The sequence below is a fragment of the Mytilus trossulus genome, chromosome 6, assembly GCF_036588685.1.
Source record: "Mytilus trossulus isolate FHL-02 chromosome 6, PNRI_Mtr1.1.1.hap1, whole genome shotgun sequence".
Lineage (NCBI taxonomy): Eukaryota > Metazoa > Mollusca > Bivalvia > Mytilida > Mytilidae > Mytilus > Mytilus trossulus.
The window spans coordinates 60100438-60121728 of record NC_086378.1 but is presented as its reverse complement, the minus strand read 5'-3'; the positions used below and the strand labels follow the sequence as shown (position 1 = coordinate 60121728).

Genomic DNA, 21291 nt, shown 5'->3' with positions numbered 1-21291 from the left:
TGAAAAATGAACTAAATAGCGATACTGCTTAATATGTTCATGATGTTAAACGAAAGTTTGATATCAATATACTCGTAACCCCTTTCCAATTTATCATATCCCAAAATACCTTTATCACGTGTTTGTTTTATACATCCTACACATTCTTAGCTGCTCTAAATGTCCTTTTGATGATTTGTGATATTTGCGAACAAAAGCGTTGACCGAAGTTCATTTTGTATGAAGCGCGGACAACGCTTTTACTTTATGAAGTTCCAACAAGAAGCATTTAATACTTATAATTACATTTTTAGTTAGAATCATGAAAACACGATTTACATCAAGTTTTTATTTAATTTACCTGTGCACTTTTTTATGGGACCTCATGTCATCATGGATGATAAGTTTTATTGTTTAATGCAATTGCTAAAAGAATAACACGTGATGTGCAGTTATAATTAGCCAATCAGAATAACGTATTATAATGAAACATACAGCTAGTGTAATTATTGATACATGAAATTCTTACCTAAATTGACTCCAACACTGAATGAGATATCAGAAAACTTAACGTTGACACTTCCACCACCAGAAAACCTAATGCTATGAAGAAAAAAAAGATTATAAGCACTTTGTTCACTCACAAGTGCATGTGCCAAGTCATGGCTATCACAGTCAATAGCTCGGTGTGTCTCAGAGGAAAGTTTGAAGAGGTTTCCCATAAAAATAAATGTTAAACATTGATATAGTCGGAATCAGCAAAATTAATATACAATGAAAAGTTGTTCAGGTGGTCTTCTCTTAAACTCTTCAACAAATGTCGATGTATACTTGTAAAAGTAGCATTTACATGCAATGTTTATGTTGTTTGTGCTTTATTTTTAAGATTTATTTTAAACTACAAGTATTTTTCTTTGTTTCGTTCTTTCTGATGAATTATTAATCCAATTGTAGGCAGAATTATTTCCCTTCTTTTTAAGGTGCATCTGTACATTTATCTGATAAAAGTTATTGTCATGAATACATTTTATTATGTGTTTTGTACTTTTTATCTGATGAGTTATTTTTTTTTCAGCCGATATTTACAGTATGTTTTATGTTCTACTGTTACACCTATGTTAGGGAAGGTTGGGCATTTTCAAACATGCTTATGATCCAAACCAAATTCTAATGGGCCTGTCCCAAGTTAGTAGCCCTAGTTTATTGTTGTCATTTAATTTGGTTCAGGTCTGTCATATTCGTTTTTGTAATTTATTTTGTTATAAATTTTATGCTATTTAAAGTACACTTGTAAATTATCCGTCAGATATTTTCGTTGAAGTAGGCTAAACATTTTGAGCAAAATCCACGTTACCAATTATATTAGAAGATAAATTTCTTACAATCCTTTTTTGTATTTGTAATGAAACTTTCCATCAATTTCCAGTGCTAGATTTGTTGCTTTCCACTGTAAGTCGCTCTCTGAAGCCAATGTTATACTGCTTCTAGGTGGTTGAAAATTCCGTATATCCAAGCTATTAAAACATCATTTTATTATTAGATCATATTTGATAATTGTGCAAAACAAGAATAATAAAAATAGAAAAAATAGAAAAATCCAAATCCAAAAAGCTAGAGCACAACAGAAGACAATCAAATTATAATTGCAGGGGCGGATCCAGCCATTTAAGAAGGGGACGGGTTCCCAACCCAGGATAAAAGGGGGGCTCCAACTATATGTCCCATTCAAATGCATAGATCGGCAAAAAAAGGGGGTTCCAACCCCCGGACCCCCCCTCCCCCTCTCTGGATCCGCCACTGAATTGCGTGTATACTATAGTAATTAAAAACAGTTATTTGTAAATATTAAGCATTATAACACGTTTAATGTATGCACATGTATTAAGTCTATATATTTGTACATGTGAAGTTGCCTTTCTCGTAAGGTTTGTTTTCTTTGTTATATAAAACAAATTATAAATACTGATTTTGGCTTGAAAAAAAAAGATATTTAAAATTCCATCTCTCGTAGCGGAAGAGAACTTGGTGTTTATTAATTTTGATTTCTCCTTTATATTGCATTGACACATCTTCAGGAATGTTTGTCCAAGATTTTGTAGGAAGTGTATATGATTATCTGTGAAGGCGATAACTTTGATAACCTACCATCCAATCTTAAGGTACTTGATAAAGTAAAACCAAGTCCTTTGCTAAGGATATATTTAAAAAATATAAAAATAAACTGTTCTGCGTGTCACTTATCATATTTGACACTTTTAAATAATTCTGCTAAATATAACTTTGACTCACTTGGTAAGAGAATATTTAACATTTTTTCCATCTCCACTTTGATCCGGTAATTTAGTTGTCTTTACTTTCTTTGTAACTAAATCTACTGCTACTTGATTGGCTAAAATATTCAATTGAATTCAACCAACTTATCATGCTTATTTTTTATGAACAAAATTGGTTTGTTGGATTTAATTTGTGCAATATCAGATACTTATATTGTATCCGTTGATACAACTGTTTGGGTATATCTGAATGTTACGAAGGCCTGTTGGTACGGGGCGCCGAATGGGACTCTTGTGGTTTTGTACAAAATTCAATTCTGTCATAACAAAATCATTTTTGTCTTACAAAACTATGTGCTACAGACTTTTTTTTGTGAGAACTTCAATTTTGTGATGACAAAATTCATTTGTGTAGACAAAATTCATTTTTGTCATGACAAAATTCATTTTTGTAGACAAAATTCATATTTGTCATGACAAAAGTCAATTTTGTCTTAAAGGTATGCAAATATAAACATATTTGCATACAAAATTGACTTTTGTTACCTGATATGGAAATTAAATCACAAAAGTCAATTGTGTACGGTAAGATTCAATTTTGTGAGACAAAATTGACTTTTGTGAAACAAAATTAACTTTTGTGAGACAAAATTGACTTTTGTGAGACAAAATTGACTTTTGTGAGACAAAATTGACTTTTGTGAGACAAAATTGACTTTTGTGAGACAAAATTGACTTTTGTGAGACAAAATTGACTTTTGTGAGACAAAATTGACTTTTGTGAGACAAAATTCAATTTTGTCATTTTTGTTGAGACAAAATTCAATTTTGTCATTTTTGTTGAGACAAAATTCAATTTTGTCATTTTTGTTGAGACAAAAGTCAATTTTGTTAATTTTGTTGAGACAAAAGTCAATTTTGTCAATTTTGTTGAGACAAAAGTCAATTTTGTTAATTTTGTTGAGACAAAAGTCAATTTTGTCAATTTTGTTGAGACAAAAGTCAATTTTGTCAATTTTGTTGAGACAAAAGTCAATTTTGTGACGACAAAATTCATTTTTGTGATGACAAAATTCAATTTTGTAACAACAAAATTGACTTTTATGAGACAAAATTGACTTTCGTGAGACAAAATTGACTTTCGTGAGACAAAATTGACTTTCGTGAGACAAAAATCAATTTTGTTGAGACAAAATTCAATTTTGTTAATTTTGTTGAGACAAAATTCAATTTTGTTAATTTTGTTGAGACAAAATTCAATTTTGTTAATTTTGTTGAGACAAAATTCAATTTTGTCAATTTTGTTGAGACAAAATTCAATTTTGTCAATTTTGTTGAGACAAAAGTCAATTTTGTCAATTTTGTTGAGACAAAAGTCAATTTTGTCAATTTTGTCTCACAAAAGTCAATTTTGTGTAACAAAAGTCAATTTTGTGTAACAAAAGTCAATTTTGTGTAACAAAAGTCAATTTTGTGTAACAAAAGTCAATTTTGTGTAACAAAAGTAATTTTTGTGTAACAAAAGTCAATTTTGTGTAACAAAAGTCGATTTTGTATGCAAATTAGTTCACAGAAACCGAACTAAACTAATTTAAATACAAAATTGACTTTTGTCGCTCAATTTTCAAATTAGGTAACAAAAGTCAAGTCTGTGTAACAAAAATGAATTTTGTCATGACAAAAGTGACTTTTGTCCGCTGATAGATAATTTTGTATGACAAAATTTCAAATTTGTAGTATGATACAAATTTTGTTAAACTGAACTCATTTTTGTTGAACAAAAGTCACTTTTGTCCGTACAAAATTGAATTTTGAGTACAAAATCACAAGAGTCCCATTCGGCGCCCCGTAGTTGGTATCATATAGATAAAGATTTGTGAGTTTGAAGGGCAATACGAAGATAATTTCTAGCGCTGTAGATGTAAAGCCAAACGCTGAAAATGTAAAAAAACAAATCTACAACGCTTGAGTTTATACCCCAAGCTCTTTTGCGCCAAAATCAGGAACCTCAAACCTTTGTGAGTCTTTTGCGTTTTTTTTTTAAATTAGTTTATTCATTTGTTTCGGAGTTTAGTGTGGTGTTCATTTCGCTGAAATAGAATACTAATACATTATTTTTAAGGGCAAGCTTATACTAAGCTGATTTAAACTCGTTTGTTGGATTTCAGTTGTTTTGGGTATTGACAGCCATATTGCCAATCACAACGTGTTGGTGTTAGAAAATGAATAAAATTACCAATATTGCATCAAGTTCTAATTAGAAGTAGGAACAATCAAGTCAGCAAAAGTGGTCACTCAACTGTTTGAGATTGTTTATTTCCGCTTCTTTTAAATTTTGTGACATACAGATGTATGACACCTTCTTTCGGCATACACAGATAATGTTATAAGATCGCAATTACTTACAGTTTGACTGTTGACATACTTGTGTCATTTAATACAAATAATTAAACATACCGTAGTTAAGTCCATCTTCTGTTATTCGTAATCTGAATCCTGGATTTGTGGCCAGAATAGTAGAAAATAAAACACACAATACATGTACAGAGACGAAAAGCCACATTTTATCCCACCTTTTCACTTCACTATTTGAGAGGAAATGATTATAAGTTTAGTTTATAACTAGTACTTCCTTGTGGAAAACTTCCGCGTTAAAAGTTAGAAAATTTTAAAAGATTTAAAGGTTTGTTTGAATTACACCTGAGACTTCGAACTATCTATAATGAATAAGTGTAATACATGTACTATATATATAATTTTGTATTTAAATACCCAGTATAGAATAGCTTCTTACTTCCTGGATTCATATCGATGATCAACTCTATTTATATTGTGACAGATGCTAAATATTTATCTCACCTAACCTTTGACCAAGTGGCCTTTCTCATCATTTGGCATGCATCGTCTGTCGACTTCCGTAAACTTTTATAAAAATATTCTGATTGTTTATATATCACAAACCCGTCCATGATAATTCTAGTGCATGACGTTTTGGATTTCAATAAACATAATAGGAATTGATTTTGTAATCAGTAAATTAATACCAATCACTGTTTTGTTTGAATCGGATAATCTCTTTTCAACTGATTTTTATAGCTTTTCATATATTTTGCTGCAATTTTGTTCCTCCAGGCTATGTGAAAGCAGGGCGCTCACAAACATATGTGTCTCCGCTCAAGTCAGGAGTCTGTAATTCAGAGGTTGTCGTTTAAAGCTGCTTCCCATATATTTTTCTTGTTTTATTGTTTGTGTAATTATTCTTGTGTTGTGCAGTTGCACCATTGTCCTAGGTGAGGGGAGTGTTTGCGCTGTCAAACATGTTTGTCTATGTGAAAGCAGGGCGCTTACAAACATATGTGTCTTCGCTCAAGTCAGGAGTCTGTAATTCAGAGGTTGTCGTTTAAAGCTGCTTCCCATATATTTTCTTGTTTTATTGTTAGTGTAATTATTCTTTTATTGTGCCGTTGAACCATTGTCCTAGGTGAGGGGAGTGTTTGCGCTGTCAAACATGTTTAACCACGGCACACATGTGTACCTGTTTCAAGTCAGGAGCCTCAAATTCAGTGGTTATCGTTTGTAAGTTTTTTTTACATTATATCCGTTTGTTTTGTTCACCCATGGTTATCAATATAATGGAATATTATACGACCGTCATACAGGTGAGAGGTTAAGCTAGCTTTAAAACCAGATTTAATCCATCATTTTCTGCATATGAAAATGCCTGTACCAAGTCAGGAATATGACACTTGTTGTCCATTCGTTTGATGTGTTTAGTCTTTTGATTTTTCCATTTGTTACATGTAATAAGAGACTTTCCGATCTGAATTTTCCACAGAATTCAGTATTTTTGTGATTTTACTTTTTTTTCTTGTTCATGATATCTATTTTTGTTCATTGTTTTAATTTGTACATAAATCAAAACGTTAGTTTTTTCATTTGATTTTTTTTTACGGTTGGCCGTACAATGACCCAAAGTTGTTTACATGTACTTGTACATCATTAGGTCTCTGGTGAAGATTGTCTCATTGGCAATCATACCACAACTTCTTATCTCAATATGAATTTGTCTAAGCTTTTGCAATGCATATCTTGATGAGTCAAGCATTGTCAACTGATGTGAAAATGTTGTCCTTATGTCGTGTTGTTCAACCATTGTATCAGGTAAGGGAGAGGGGTGAGCGCTCAACCACATGATAAGCATTTAGCATTCATTGTGTGTCTGTCCAAAGACAAGAGCCTACATTTCACTGGTTGCCGGTGGTTGCTTTCTGCTAGAATTGGGTTTCATTTATTTTAAATATAAACTAGACAGTAGGTTTTGTCTATGGACTGTTGTATATCTCTCATCCCGGTGTCTTTAATAGCTTACTCTGTAGTATTCGTTTTGCTCGCTGTTGAAGGTCATACAATGACTGTTTATAATAATATAATCTTTTATCAAATATTGATAGTTTTACCATTTGCTATCGTTGCACTTCTCCTTTTTAATGCTAAAAAGGTAATACTATGTTCTGTATAAGTTTTATTTATACCAATAATGTAGGAATTAATCTGATTATAGGCCACTTCCGAGTAAAGAAATATATCAGTTTTTATTATCAAAAATTTATTTGAAACATTGTAGACGAATAAAGAGTTTTTGTTTTACGTATATGTGACATAAAACATGTATCACTGACAAAACATGTATCACAGACGGAACCTGTTTTTTATATCTTGTCTGCCAACCATGGGTTTGTACTTAAGAACTGTCGATTTCATCTGTTTGATGTTCGGAGTGATCTTTACATTTGTTTCAATAAGGATTGTGTTCTAAAATAAACATAGATATAATCAGGACATAAGATCAAATGTGTTCATTGTTCTCTTGATCGCCCACTGAGGAGGTCAACTAAATATTTGTCTTTGTAAAAAGTTAATTTAGACCGACACCATACATATGAAATATGAATTAGTTTGCTGTGCTCAATTGACAAAAGTGTGTATCGTCCATTCACTTGCATATGTACAATAATTATAGATTTTCGTTGATCTTCTCGCTTGAGCCGGTACGTCGAAAGCGAGAAAAGCAATCGAGTTGAGATGACTAATGCATGATAATCTGTTTATCGCTATTTTTACCGATGTCGGCGTTATTAATTTCATTGACGATAATTTTTAATATCACTATACTGTACTGAGAAAATAATTTATCAGTCAGTAATTAATATAAAAGTGAGATTTCGCAAAATAGCGATAAATTCTCTTACATGTATACGGTTTAAAATCTGCCATCTCACTCAGAACATCGTCGGTGTTTACAGTGCGTATTTTTTTTTTTAATTTTGCACATCAATAGATTACATGAAATATGAAAATGTTTTGGTTGTAGTTCTAACCAAATCTTATTCTTCAACGTTTTTAACGTGTATTTTATCAACATTTTTATTAACATGAATTGATATTTAAAGACCAAATCTGTTTCCATACGATTTTTAAAAAAGTACTCTCAACATGTGTTTTAGGTTGTTGTATTTGTTTAAGTTTATTTAAGTTTTCATGTCGTTAGCCATGCAGGTAAAGCTAATACATACATTATTTGAATTATTATAGGGCATATTCTGAGCGGTTGCATAAGATATACTAGCTCTTAACTTACCGTAAGAAGTTCAATCTTTGCATCTTTGAACTGTAAATTGTCCGTAGTTGGCAATCGGATCCCTACATCTTTCAGATAAACTGTTTAAAAGAAAACACGTATTAATTATAAATAATCATAAACAATTATAAATGTACATGGATTTGCGAAAAGTAATTCGATTTGTAATATGACAATATAATAATGAAATATTCGGTCTCTTGATTTCAGAAAAATTGCTAGTATAAAAAACAATATGATTTTAAATACAGATCTTGTTTAAAACTATCATGGCGTTGTCTCATTGACACCCATACCACATCTTCCTATATATTTTGTGATACTTGACTGCTAATGAAAACGAAGATCAAAGAACATGAGAAAATGCACAGGTCTTCGTATGGTCAGATAGGAAAAATGCAATAATGCTGAAAGCACTGGTTGTCATTTTGGAACAAAGGCAAAACATAGTCACGGTCATGCTACACATTAAGTGAAAAAGAAAGAATAGAAAAATAATTAACAATTTATTTATTGTAAAACGATCATCATCATACATTTATTATCTCATTATAAAAGTGTGCAACTATTCTGAAAATAGGCGTATTAATGTCGGGACCGGTTATAAACAACAAAGGCCACGCAATTCCTATTTTAAATCGTTTGAATAAGGCTTAAATATTATCTTTTGAATTACATGTATTTTAAAATAATATGCATGTACATGTTTGCAAGAGACATTGCCGAAAGTGGCGATAAGCACCAACAATTCTGTAAATTGTGAATTGTGAAATAAATACTCGTTCTTTTGAACCAAATAAACGCAAAGTGTTTTACGGACTCGAATTAGGTACGAAGTAATGTTTGAATAGTTATGGAAAGATCCATACCGTTTATCATTGGCTTGATAACTTTTTTTACAGCGTCATCAACTAGAAGCTGGAATGTTGTCTCCTAAAACACAGACATGTGAATGGTGTATTAGTATATTCCTATTGCATAGCATATTATGGGAAAACACTCATAAGTGCATGTTAATAGAACTTTTCAATATATATATATAATTTCTATATCTGGTTAAGAAATATTTTACCTCAAAATTTGAACTTTAATTCATAATTGTATTAACCAAGATTCTGACGTATGTAAATAATCTGATAATTAAAATAGTCAAAAGGTTTAAGAATCTTCTCGATTCTTTTTTTGTAGACCCCCTACCCCCTTTATGATTTATTATAGGAAACGTTTATCACTATGTTTACAGAGTTTTACAAACTGAGTTATTACTTATGCTTAAGATTTGGGATTTAATAGTCATTGATTTTGAAATTATGATAATATATGATTTTTGATATTTGATTATGAATTCGATCGTTCGAGCTCATTTTATAATTTTTATAAGAACTTTAAAAATTATTCAGATACTCACATCAATATCTCCTATTAACGAGTTTGTAACATTTGTCTCGACCCTGAAAAAAATAAAAAAATCATTCGTTCAGCAATATATCGTACAAACATACACTTTCGAAAACTTTAAGTTGACGGCAATTATGTGGTGAAATAGACTGATGGTACGAAACAATATATTTTGGTTAAAAATTATACCCGATAACACTATAGGGAGTTTATGTATCGAAAATACTTTTATTCTCGATCGTTCCTAAAAGAATGAAAATGAAAAGAAAAAAAAGCGGAAAATAATATATAATAATGATATGTGAGACGACAAAAACAATGCTAAATATAAACTCTTGCAAATAATGCTTGCTGTTACTATTTAGCAAACTCGGGTCGCGTTTACTATGTAGGAATTATCTTCTTTCGATGTGGTCCGAGATGTACTAGTATTTAGGAATTTGATGTTCAGTAGTTGTCGATTGTTGATGTGGTTCATATGTCTTTCTCGTTTCTCGTTTTTTATATCGATTGGACCTTTGGTTTTTCCGTTTGAATGGTTTTACACTAATAATGTTTTAGGCCCTTTATAACTTGCTTTTCTGTGTGACACAAGTCTCCGTGTTGAAGACCGTATCTTGACCTATAATGGTTTACTTTTATAAATATGGTAATTTGAATGGAGAGTTGTCTCATTGGCACTCATACCACATCTTCCTATATCTAAATATCAAATGCGAGTAAATAAAAACTTAACACTCACTATCCTCACATATCTGTGTCCACACTTGTATTAATAAAATAATTAAAATGTCGTACTTACTTTATGTAGTCGATTGAACCAGATAAAGCATCACCATTCAATTTAACTTTTACTGAAGCCATCGTTACCTGTTGGAACAAGTACATGTATATAGATATAAGAAGATATACATGTATAGGGATGAATGCAAAAAAAACCATGCTTACGTATACGCCAAAAAAATAGGAATCGGTATATTGGTAGTTATAGCTATATAAATACTGTCATCGATTCAAAACAACGTAGGGAATGTTAAAATTTTCTAGATGCGTATTTAACAGTTTCTCAGAATTTAGAAAGAATTATTGTTTTAACGCCTTTTGGTCAGTATGATGTGTATTACATCAATTCATTGCTGGGGTTTACGAAGAACTGCATAGCAGTGTATAACGTACTATTTAGTAGCCTCACTGCTGATATCAGTTTCAGGTTTTTGTAGTGCGCACTAATTGTATGCCATTTTAGACAATTTCAAATGTAAACTACAAGTTAACATGTATTGTATGTATATTTCAATAAAATTATATTTACCGCATGAATTCGAAACATAAAGTGAAGGGTGTTGTCTGGTTTTCTTGCAGAAAATGTAACATTGCTTTTACTCAGAATTTGTACAGCTTTTTCAGTAATGAAGACTCGAGGCCAGTCAGTGCTCTGTAGATGTATTTCCACTTGACTGTTTGGGTATAACTGTCCTATCTAAAACGAGTATTTCATCATATCATTATAAGAATAAATAGTATATGACAAAAAGAAAAATGTATCAAAGAAACAAAACTTGCTGCTACATGTATCTATGATAAAAAAAAATGATAACTCATTTGCGTAACTAACAATGACTAATGCAAATATAATAATTTATGAATTTTATAGTTCGTCATGGGATCAGTAAAATATAATGTTAACAACAAGGTATAATGTGTGAACTATTCACAACAGACAAATGAACGTGTAGGTACTAAGCAAATATAAGTCATCGCACGACCTTAAACAATGAGAAAAACACACTACCATATAATAAGCTCTAAATGAATAGACCTACCATGACGACATGTATAATTTAAACAGAAACACTGCATGATTAAAGTTTAACAATAAACAAAACATAAGTATAACAAACAGCAACCAACGACAACCAAGACATTTTAGGATCTTGATGTCGGAAATAAAGTATGTGGTATACAGAGATAAACATGAGTGTGTGTGGACACAACCCTGTCAAAACCACGGACATTGATGTCACAGCAAAACATATTAGAAAAAATGTAAAAATCTGTTTTAAATATAGGAGGAAAAAGGGTGTTGTTCTTAAAAATATTTACCTGTGGAATAAGTTTTCCGATACAGGTATCAGCACATGTGGTGTTGAGTAGATCGCCATCCCCTCTCATCTAAATGAAACATACATGCATAAAGATCTTGAATATTATTTTTTAAGAAAGACATATGATGATCCTTCTTTAAACTCTCAGTAACGCATACGCTTTTTCTATGTGCTGAAACTTGTATGAAGTGTTAAAAAAGTGTGAATGCACCAATGGACTTTGAGATAAAGAAATGCAATAAATTATAGCTTTTTCTGGCTGTTGATCCCCCCCCCCTATTAATAAATATCCATTCCTAACAGTTTCACTACATCAATGTTCAAGAGTAGTTATATTTACGTTCTAAATTTCAAGTAAAATCGCATTTTTTTTTCAATGTTCTACATGTTTTGTTTATCATTTCATATTGAAAAAAAAATAATAATACGAATTTATTTTGAATTTCGTCAATTAAAAACTCAAATACATTCAATGCAAATTTTTCGAATAAGTTAATCGTATCATTTACATACTTTTTGAGACGTTAGATTATACACCAACAGCCCATGCGCATGTGCTTGGTATCCTAAAGAGTTGAAAATATAGTCGGATACCGTAAGGTAAACCATCTTCTTATTGTCCGTGATGGTAGCCATTTGAGACGGGGCGAATGGTGCTTCTGTCCGGTTCATTGTCCAGAATACCTCTCCCTATAAAAGACAGTGCAGGTCATTTATATATAAATCATATCAACAATATATTATCTAAAATTTAATATTCCAGTGTGCTCTGCACATATTATTGCATTCAGCGCACTTGATGAAAAAGCCAACACACGTAATTTAATCTCTATCCATTGGAAAACGTTAACATTAACTTGTTTATGTTGTCTGTTGCATGATTGTTTGTTTTTTTAACACAGCTGTACTACATGTATGTGTGCCATATTATGATGTACGACTGTGAAATGTTTAAAATTGTCGAAAACTTATATTGCAATCAATTTGAAGTCTGAAAGATAGTTAATCTTATATCTTCTCGGGTTTTTTTTTTTTTAAATAATCAACATTATACGTAACCTCAGTAAGAAATTATTTGTACGTTTTCTAAAGTAATGAACACGGGTAATATCGGGTAGTTTTAGTGCTGTATAAACTGGACTTCAAAAATTTAGAGCTGTAGATTTGATATACATGTACTAACTTTGAAATCCCCTTCGATATATTCTGATGTTATATGAGGAGCTGACAGGAGTCTGTAATCCAGAGTCAAATGTTCTCCCAACTGTACCTCAGCTGTAAAAGTACTTTATTCAGTATTGTTACAAACAGTTAAGATATAGCATTGAAAGTCTGACAGTAAAAAAGGGTATAATAGTATATTATTTTTTAACATTACACCACGACACTCCTTATTTTTATCAAAAATAAAGCGAAGAAAGTGGAAGTGTCATTATTGGTTTTGTTTCAGATTTCAATTTAATACTTTCAATATCGTTTTAGGCAACAATGCATTCTACTTGAGGCAACTTTGAAACTGCTCTGTTTCTCCTTTCAGGTAAGAACAATATGAAAAGAGCAACTCCTAAGACCATCGAAATAAACATTAGAAAAACAAAAATATATAGTGAATTATCAAGAATTCATGAAATGTGACTGAACAAACAATAAGTTCACAAATGCTACCACTATTTATTTACTATGAAAAATAATCTGTAATGCAATTAATGTTTTAGGATCTGTTTTTATAACATTGCAGGTTAAAACGTCAAGTGAGGTAAAAGTGCATGTCTAAATACAATATACACTTGGAGCATATGTACAGGTATCATAATAGTCAGACAGACAATTTACCTTGAAATGAACACAGTTCCTCTTCTGCCTTCTTGTCTAGAACGTCTTTTACTTTTTCGCACACCTAAAATCAAGTGTACACATTATAATTAATGAACATTTAGGAAATAAAATTTCCTTTAGTCAGAGTAATTAAGATGACAGTATTTACCGAAGTAAAACTCATAGGTAGAGTAAATTTCCTATTCGTTTTATTATTATCATGGTCATTATTATATTTTTCAAACTTTGTTAAAATTGAAAGTATGAAAGTTTCTAAACAAAATCGTTGCATATTTGTAACTTGTATTCCTACACGACATGTCATTTTGAGATAATTGTATTTCATCCTATATACATTTAAATATTTGTTTTTCGTGTTACCTACTTTTTTCTGTAACATTGTTGCAATAGCGTTTGAAGCTAATGATGTTAATATGTTGTAAATCCATGCTCTTTTGCCTTTGAATTTGATTTGAAGTGGACCAATTTTACAGTCACATGACGTTGTTTGAATAGTTGGTTTTCCATTGGTATCCACCCCTGAAAAAAGACAAAACGTTCATTTTTTTTACATAAGTAAGGCCGTTAGTTTTCTCGCTTGAATTGTTTTACATTGTCTTATCGGGGCCTTTTATAGCTGACTATATGCGGTATGGGCTTTGCTCATTGTTGAAGGCCGTACGGTGACCTATAATTGTTAATGTTTGTGTCATTTTGGTCTTTTGTTGATATTTGTCTCATTAGCAATCATACCACATCTTCTTTTTTATATTAACCCCGCCCCAATATGTATGTGTTTTTTTCCCAGTCAAAAGCCTTTAACTCAGTGGTTGATATAAAAAAGAAGATGTGGTATGATTGCCAATGAGACAACTATTCACTATCCACAAAAGACCAAAATGACACAAACATTAACAATTACAGGTCACCGTACGGACTTCAACAATGAGCAAAGCCCATACCGCATATAGTCAGCTATAAAAGGCTTGATGTTTGTTTTTGTGTTTATATTTTGTTCTTCGTTTATTCTTTTGTACATGAATCAGTCCAACAGATTTATTGATTGAATTGTTAATTACATTTGTTTATAACGACTGGAGCATTAATTAGTTGTGCATTTACCCCTACAGGATTTTAGAATACAAATTTACGAAAAAGCAAGATCATAGCATATGGAAAAAACCTTGTCAGAAGAAAGTTGTGAACATGAAATTATAAACTTAAATACATCAAACTGCATTACCGATTTGAATTCCAACAGCAAATGAGAGGTCTGACGCTTTAACTGTGAAATCGCCCCTTCCTTTAATAAAAAGGCTGAAAATAGATCGATAAATATATCAAATAAAAAATTATTATATTATATGAGGAAAATGCATGGTATTACGCTATAAATAATGCCGTTAGTTTTCTCAATTCAAATCTTTCATAGTATTAATGTCGGGCCTTATAGAGCCGCTTACAATGGGGTTTTCCTCGTTATTGTCTATAACTGCTGGTATCTGAAGATTTGTTTGCATCAAATGAGCCAATGTGTTCAACGACTGACATTTTACCAATAAAATTATACCAATACACAAAAAAATCTTGTCTATTCTACGGAGCCCCTTAAGTGCTAAAGATGAAATTAAAAATATTTGTGCGCGAGACTTTTAAACTTGAGGGCACAACTTTTAAACTTGAGGGCACAACTTTTAAACTTGTGCGCACAACTTTAAATCTTGTGCGCACAACTTTTAATCTTGTGCGCACAACTTTTTAAAACTTGTGCGCACAACTTTTCAAAACTTGTGCACACAACTTTTTTGAACTTGTGCGCACAACTTTGAATCTTGTGCGCATAACTTTTTTCAACTTGTGCGCACAATTTTTTGAAACACCTTTTTGATTTGAACGCACAACGTTTAAAGTAGACTTGAACGTGCGACTGTTTAAACTGTCCACAAAACTATAAGTCATATATGTCAATATTTCTTTCATTTGCTAATTAATCAAGCAAGGAACCTTCTACGTGACTGTATTATTTTGTAAATAAATCATAAGGATAAACATATACTGCATTGTCTTGCATTGTAGCTAATTCGAACAGTTAAGCTGTTATCAGAAGGACCATGTGAGCTAGTGACGTCAATAAGCCCCAGTCATGTTTTGATAATCAATGCCCAGTGATTTTTGGGTACCAGCATTTATGAGGACAAAGCATTAAAAAAGTTATCAATATACAAACAATTTAAAGATATTCTCTAGAAATTAGAATTAACAATGATAATGCAGTCATATCTTAAATGAAGCACATGGAAAATATATAGGTCTTGCACAAGGTCATGTTTCTCTCATTGGCAACAATACCCCATCTTCTTTCTTTATATCTAATTGGAGAAAATATGCATCTATCCGATACTAAGTCAATGTTTGCCTGCTTTTATTTCATCGTTGAAAATATCTAGATTCTGGTAAACATCGAGTGCAAAACAAACACAACTTCATATTTAGGGAATTATAACGACAATGTTACATGATAAAATATTTAGTTGTTGTGCGCATGTGTTTTATACTTTGATGGTACTATGTATATATTTGTAACAAAGTTGATCCTTATCACCCCTTCTCCTCTACACGGATGTAGATATATCGAGTCCTTCTTAGGGGGTGAGATGCAAATATAAATCATGTTATCACTCATTGTTGTGCTTTGGTAATCCCATACAAATGAAATTTTATATTGGTTAGTCATTAAACCATTTCCTTCAGTAATGAAATCAAATCATACCAATGAAATAACGCAACCATATAGTCATTAAAAACAATACATTGTGATCGGTAAAGAAGCATCAAAACGCTCATGTAATCATGCAATCAATAACCCTAACATATATATAGTTTTAAAAAGTTGTGCGCACAAGATTACAATTTATGCGCACAAGTTTAACAGTTGTGCGCACAAGTTTAAAAGTTGTGTGCACAAGATCAAAAAAGTTGTGCGCACAAGATTAAAAGTTGTGCGCACAAGAATTATAGTTGTGCGCACAAGATTAAAAATTGTGCGTACAAGTTTAAAAGTTGTGCGCACAAGTTTTAAAAAGTTGTGCACACAAGTTTCAAAAAGTTGTGCGCACAGGAATAAAAGTAGTGCGCACAAGACTTGAAGTTGTGCGCACAAGATTAAAAAAGTTGTGTGCACAAATTAAAAATAGTTGTGCGCACAAGTTTTAAAAAGTTGTGCGCACAAGTTTTAAAAAGTTGTGCGCTCAAGATTAAAAGTTGTGCGCACAAGATTTAAAGTTGTGCGCACAAGTTTAAAAGTTGTGCGCTGAAGATCTAAAGTTGTGCGCACAAGATTTAAAGTCGCACGCACAAACATTTTTAATTTCATCTTTGGCACTTAAGGGTCTCCGTACTATTCTTATGCGATTTTACGATTTTTTTAGTGTTTGCTGTCCTACTGCTCTTTCATTGTGGCACCCCAGATAAATTCTCCTCTGTTAGATATATGTTTAATTTGTTTGTTCTTCTACAGATATAATTTAGTTCCTGTTATATTCGTAATAAGTTGCAATGCATAGAACTGTAAAAAAAACAAAAAAACAAGTGATTTAAGCAGCAGTTTTAACTACTTGTTTGTGTTGTGATTTTTGCCTGAGATTTAAACTCTTTATGACATTTTTTTTCGTTTTTGAGCACTTTACTAGTTAACATTTACAATATTTTATATTTATATAAACCAAAAAAAAAGAAACCTTATTGAAAAGTGACAACTATTTATTATACTATTACTAATAATCTTATGATATTAGCCCGTTTGTGCATTTATAAAAACATAAATTAAAATCTTACAATATATATCTGAATGTTCCATCAATTTTTAATCCAAGTTTAGTAGCTTTCCATTCGACATCACTATCTGACGCTAATGTTATTGCGCTTTTTGGTGCTTTAAAGTCATTTACTATCAAACTATCAAAAAAGGTAAAAATAAAGTATGCAATCTTAAAACTTGAAGTATACATAAATTATTAAAATTCTGTACTTAAATTCAATTTATTAGGGTACTGAATATTTTTTTTTCGTTCTCATGTGTTCATATATATAGGAAGATGTGGTGTAAGTGCCAATGAGACAACTCTGCATCCAAGTAACAATTTAAAAAGTAAACCACTATAAGTTAAAGTACGACCTTCAACACGGAGCCTTGGCTCACACCGTACAACAAGCTATAAAGGGCCCCAAAATTACTAGTGTAAAACCATTCAAACGGGAAAACCAACGGTCTAATCTATATAAACAAAACGAGAAACGAGAAACACGTATATATTACATCAACAACCGACAACTACTGTACATCAGATTCCTGACTTAGGACAGGTGCAAAATGTACATTTTAAAATTTAATCCACTGATATAATACGGAATTGATTGATTTGAGTGTTCAATTTATGTATTTGAATACAGCCATCGGTTCGTCCCTAGATACATGTAGGAACCTCGCTACTTGTCTTTATTTGTCACAGTGTCTTAGTTTTTCTTGATAAAATGTTTTTAATGTTCATAGGTCTTCGATAGTCCATTTTGTGTGTATTCACAACTTTTCTTTTCTTGGCAAATTGCCTGTCTAGCTGTTTTTTGTAAGTTGACCTCTAGATATTAATGTTTTACAACATAATGTCTATTTAGTTTCAGTTGGGTTTTGAATTATATACTCATTAGGCAAATATATATCTTTAAAAAAAAAGTATTATCAATATCTGATTTCAAAAAGTAAATAAAGGAGTCGGGACAATTATATTCGTACAAAAAGCAGTAAGAAGAAGTATGAACTACTCTAGATGTGTATATCTTTGTTGTTAACGTGATTTTTTTAACAATCAAATTATTGTTATTAGAGTTGACATACTTGGTAAGACTGTATTGGACGCCTTTTACGTTTCCAGTGATATCTTCTAGTCTTGTGCGCTTTATATCTTTAGCAAAAGTATCTACAGCCACCTTATTCGCTAAAAACAAAACAATTGCTTATTATAATTACTTTACTATCATTTTTACCATTATGACTATCTGAATCGGGTTTTGATAAGTTTGATAGGCAAGGGAAACGCATGTATTTGTCTGCAGGCCAGTTTTCCATTTTTTTTTCCAAACAAATAACTGTATAATGCCTTTTATTACTTGCGTAAGAAATAGGACTTCAACTTATTGTATTTCTGAATATCTATTACTTTTTTTGTTACTGATGGAGGTCAGCTGACATTGAAATTTGGAAGCTCGTATGCTTGACAACAACAGTTAGTACAATATATAAAGGCAAATCAACATCAAATTGACTGTTTGGCGTATGCGAATAAAAAAAAACAATATATGTGTGTGTGGGTATGCGAATCAATAATAACAACAAAAAAAAAGGGTGTGGCATATGCGATTCAATAAAAAAAAACATTTTCAATAAAATACCAAGTGTGTGGCGTATGCGAATCAATGAAAAATATCAAGTGTGTGGCGTATGCGAATCAATACAAAAGATTGTTTGGTATATATAAATGGGTATGAATAAAAAGAATCGGCATATGCGAATCATTGATAATCGATAGTGTTTGGCATTATTTAATTCCAATTAAAAACAAATAGTTAGCACATGCTTATCAATGAAAAAGGAATGCGAATCAACAAAAAAAGGTGTATGCATAAGAATTGAAAATGGTTGTTAAGCATATATATTTGCGAACCAATTGAACAGTTTTACCGTTTCGTTAATTAAATAAATAACAGTAAATCATCAATATAATCCGCTCGCTATTCTGTCCATTGTATTCCAATTATTATTATTTTTTACTTTCCTGTTTTGGTGTAAACTAGACCTTTTACATCTTACGTAAACACTTTCGGTTGAATGTTTCCTTTCTTTCATGTTTCACTTTCCGTTTTTTGTTACTTTTGTCCAGAGGCATATAATACAAGTATATTATATATCTCTGTTTTGTCTAACTTGATTATACTTTTGAAAATGATATTAAACTTTTTTGCTATTGTAATTTCCTTGAAGTTTCAATTTTCATTTGGCATTTTTTTTTCATTTGGAAACATCCATATGCAAATTCATTTATAATATAAATATTTCCGCTATTTATGATATATTTTAATAAAAGTCAAGGTCATCGAGAAATCAAATTTCCTTCCTTCTATTGTCTTGAAATTATTCGTATCAAACATTATTTATATTTAGTTGATTTACAATTCTATTTTCTCTGTGAAATTTATACATTTAGTTCGTTTTAGATAAATTGACTTCGAAAAATGGAAAAGGTCGATTATATTACGGCGACCTTTTTTGCATCAAAGAGTAACACATATACAACTCGCCCTTAACTTCTGATTACACTTATTAAAATTATAATTGGTGATCTTTTCTTGGATCTTAGTATATATTTAAGGGAGGTTAAAAGATTGATTTGTAAAAGGTCGAATAGTCAACGGTAGACCTTATTCAATAATGTATCAAAGAATGCATCAAAAGGAGGAACATCCAAGGCTGGTCTAGTTTTAATTGCTAGAGTAAGAGATAGCACTGTCACCAGTAACATCATTTAGCTACACATAACGATTCTCTTGGTGCTCTTTGGTTTGTCTTTGAAATTATTGAACGCCAGACTGATAGAAGAGACAGCGACATATTTAAAGCCATGTTCCTTTTTTTCAACTTGAGAGTTAATGATTTCTTATTTGAAATTTATGCTTTGTTAAAGAATGGAATTGCTTTATTTGATAATAATTTTAAAAAATCAGGCCACTTTGAAAAAAACTGATACTTTCGAAGGTGCCACATGACTTTTCCCCCGTTATTTCACTCGATTCCCAAAATCAAACTTATGCAATGAATCATCATGATTAAAAACTATACTAACCGTCTCGATTTAATGCACTCACCGTAATGTAATCCATCTTGAGTTATTCTTAATCTAAGACCAGGATTTACAGTTTGTGTGGAAGCCAATACAATCAGATTGACAAATACACATAAGAACTCCATCACTCAATTTGAAATGGAAATGACCATGTGAAACAAATGTATCGACACATGATAGATTTTATAGTATTCACCGACATGAGACTTTCATACAGGCCAATTACTTCCTTGGGAAAATGTCCTTATTTTGTATTGTTTATATTTTATCAAACCCTGACATTTTCGTATAATTAAACATGTAAAAAGAAAACATCTTAAAAAGGACAGACAGGTTCAGGATATAAGTACAATTAGTATAGCACGAATGATTTCTGTTTTCATAGGGATCGGTAAACTATTGTGTAAAAAGAAATTCTATCCTCCAAGTTGACACAAAACGTATGTTTTTTAAACACGTGTAAAAAATGCTATCAATTATTATTTACAATATAAATACAAAAAATGTGTGGGGTGTATGTTCACAAGAAAAAAAAACATTCAAAATTTGACAAAATATTTAGAGGTCAAGTATTACAATAATAATGTAAATAACAGAGAAGTGATATTATGTATCACCAAACTGTTCTGGTTTTGTGACATTTAAACCAGAAAAAAAAGATAACAAAAAACAACGATCCAAGTTGCCATACAAGGCATCAAGTAATTTTTTACATCAAATTAGAAGACAAAGATGTCTTCCAAATCATATCATAAAAGTGTAAATATTCCTGCAAAACAAATTGTCTTTTAGGAATAAAATAAAAGAATTGTTTATTACATCTATGTAAAAATGAAAAACAAAAATAACGAATTCCAAGGTATACTCAAAACAGGACGTTCGTCAAAACTGACAAAATCAAGCATTATCAACCAAATATTATTAATTATATAGACATTTTTCCGACGAAAATGCTAGGTTATCCCTATGACAGTTGTTTGTAGTTCCGTTTAAATATATATAGTTGCCGCATATCTTTGTGGCTGACGTTACTGAGATATAAGAAGACTATATATTCAACGCCAACACATACTAGATATTAAAGAAAGCTGACAAATTCTTTTAAAGTTGTCAATACATTGATCTGACATCTGAGAGAGTTATCAAAATTCAATTGCAGCAAGATTACGAGTATAAAAGACAGACGATCT

The 21291-nt window shown here is 31.2% G+C and overlaps 2 protein-coding genes across 2 annotated transcripts in view; both read right to left on the bottom strand.

Annotated features, from left to right (window-relative positions):
• Positions 1–4926, bottom strand: part of LOC134722863 (lipopolysaccharide-binding protein-like) — a 32095-nt gene extending 27169 nt beyond the window's left edge. Inside the window, exons 1-4 of the mRNA XM_063586494.1 lie at positions 4710–4926; positions 2269–2368; positions 1362–1493; positions 509–582 (exon numbers count right to left, since the gene is read on the bottom strand). Coding sequence (XP_063442564.1) covers positions 509–582; positions 1362–1493; positions 2269–2368; positions 4710–4815 — 412 coding nt within the window. The 5' untranslated portion in view covers positions 4816–4926. The remainder of the gene's footprint in view (positions 1–508; positions 583–1361; positions 1494–2268; positions 2369–4709) is intronic.
• A 1669-nt stretch (positions 4927–6595) lies between these two features.
• Positions 6596–20306, bottom strand: LOC134722862 (bactericidal permeability-increasing protein-like). Its single transcript, XM_063586493.1, has 15 exons — positions 20124–20306; positions 18100–18199; positions 17043–17162; positions 14452–14525; positions 13594–13748; positions 13227–13290; positions 12577–12668; positions 11907–12083; positions 11392–11460; positions 10601–10768; positions 10091–10158; positions 9299–9341; positions 8760–8823; positions 7891–7970; positions 6596–6664 (listed from the first exon to the last, which is right to left on the bottom strand). Exons 1-15 carry the CDS (start codon positions 20224–20226, stop codon positions 6596–6598), a joined length of 1446 nt encoding a protein of 481 aa, XP_063442563.1. The 5' UTR covers positions 20227–20306.
• Between the last annotated feature and the right edge of the window lie 985 nt (positions 20307–21291).

Coding starts and splice junctions, on each gene's coding strand:
- LOC134722862 (XM_063586493.1), bottom strand. CDS start 20,226: ATGGAGTTCTTATGTGTATTTGTCAATCTGATTGTATTGGCTTCCACA. Junction 18,200..20,123: donor TCAAGATGGATTACATTACG/GTGAGTGCATTA, acceptor TTTTGTTTTTAG/CGAATAAGGTGGCTGTAGAT. Junction 17,163..18,099: donor GTCCAATACAGTCTTACCAA/GTATGTCAACTC, acceptor CTTTTTTGATAG/TTTGATAGTAAATGACTTTA.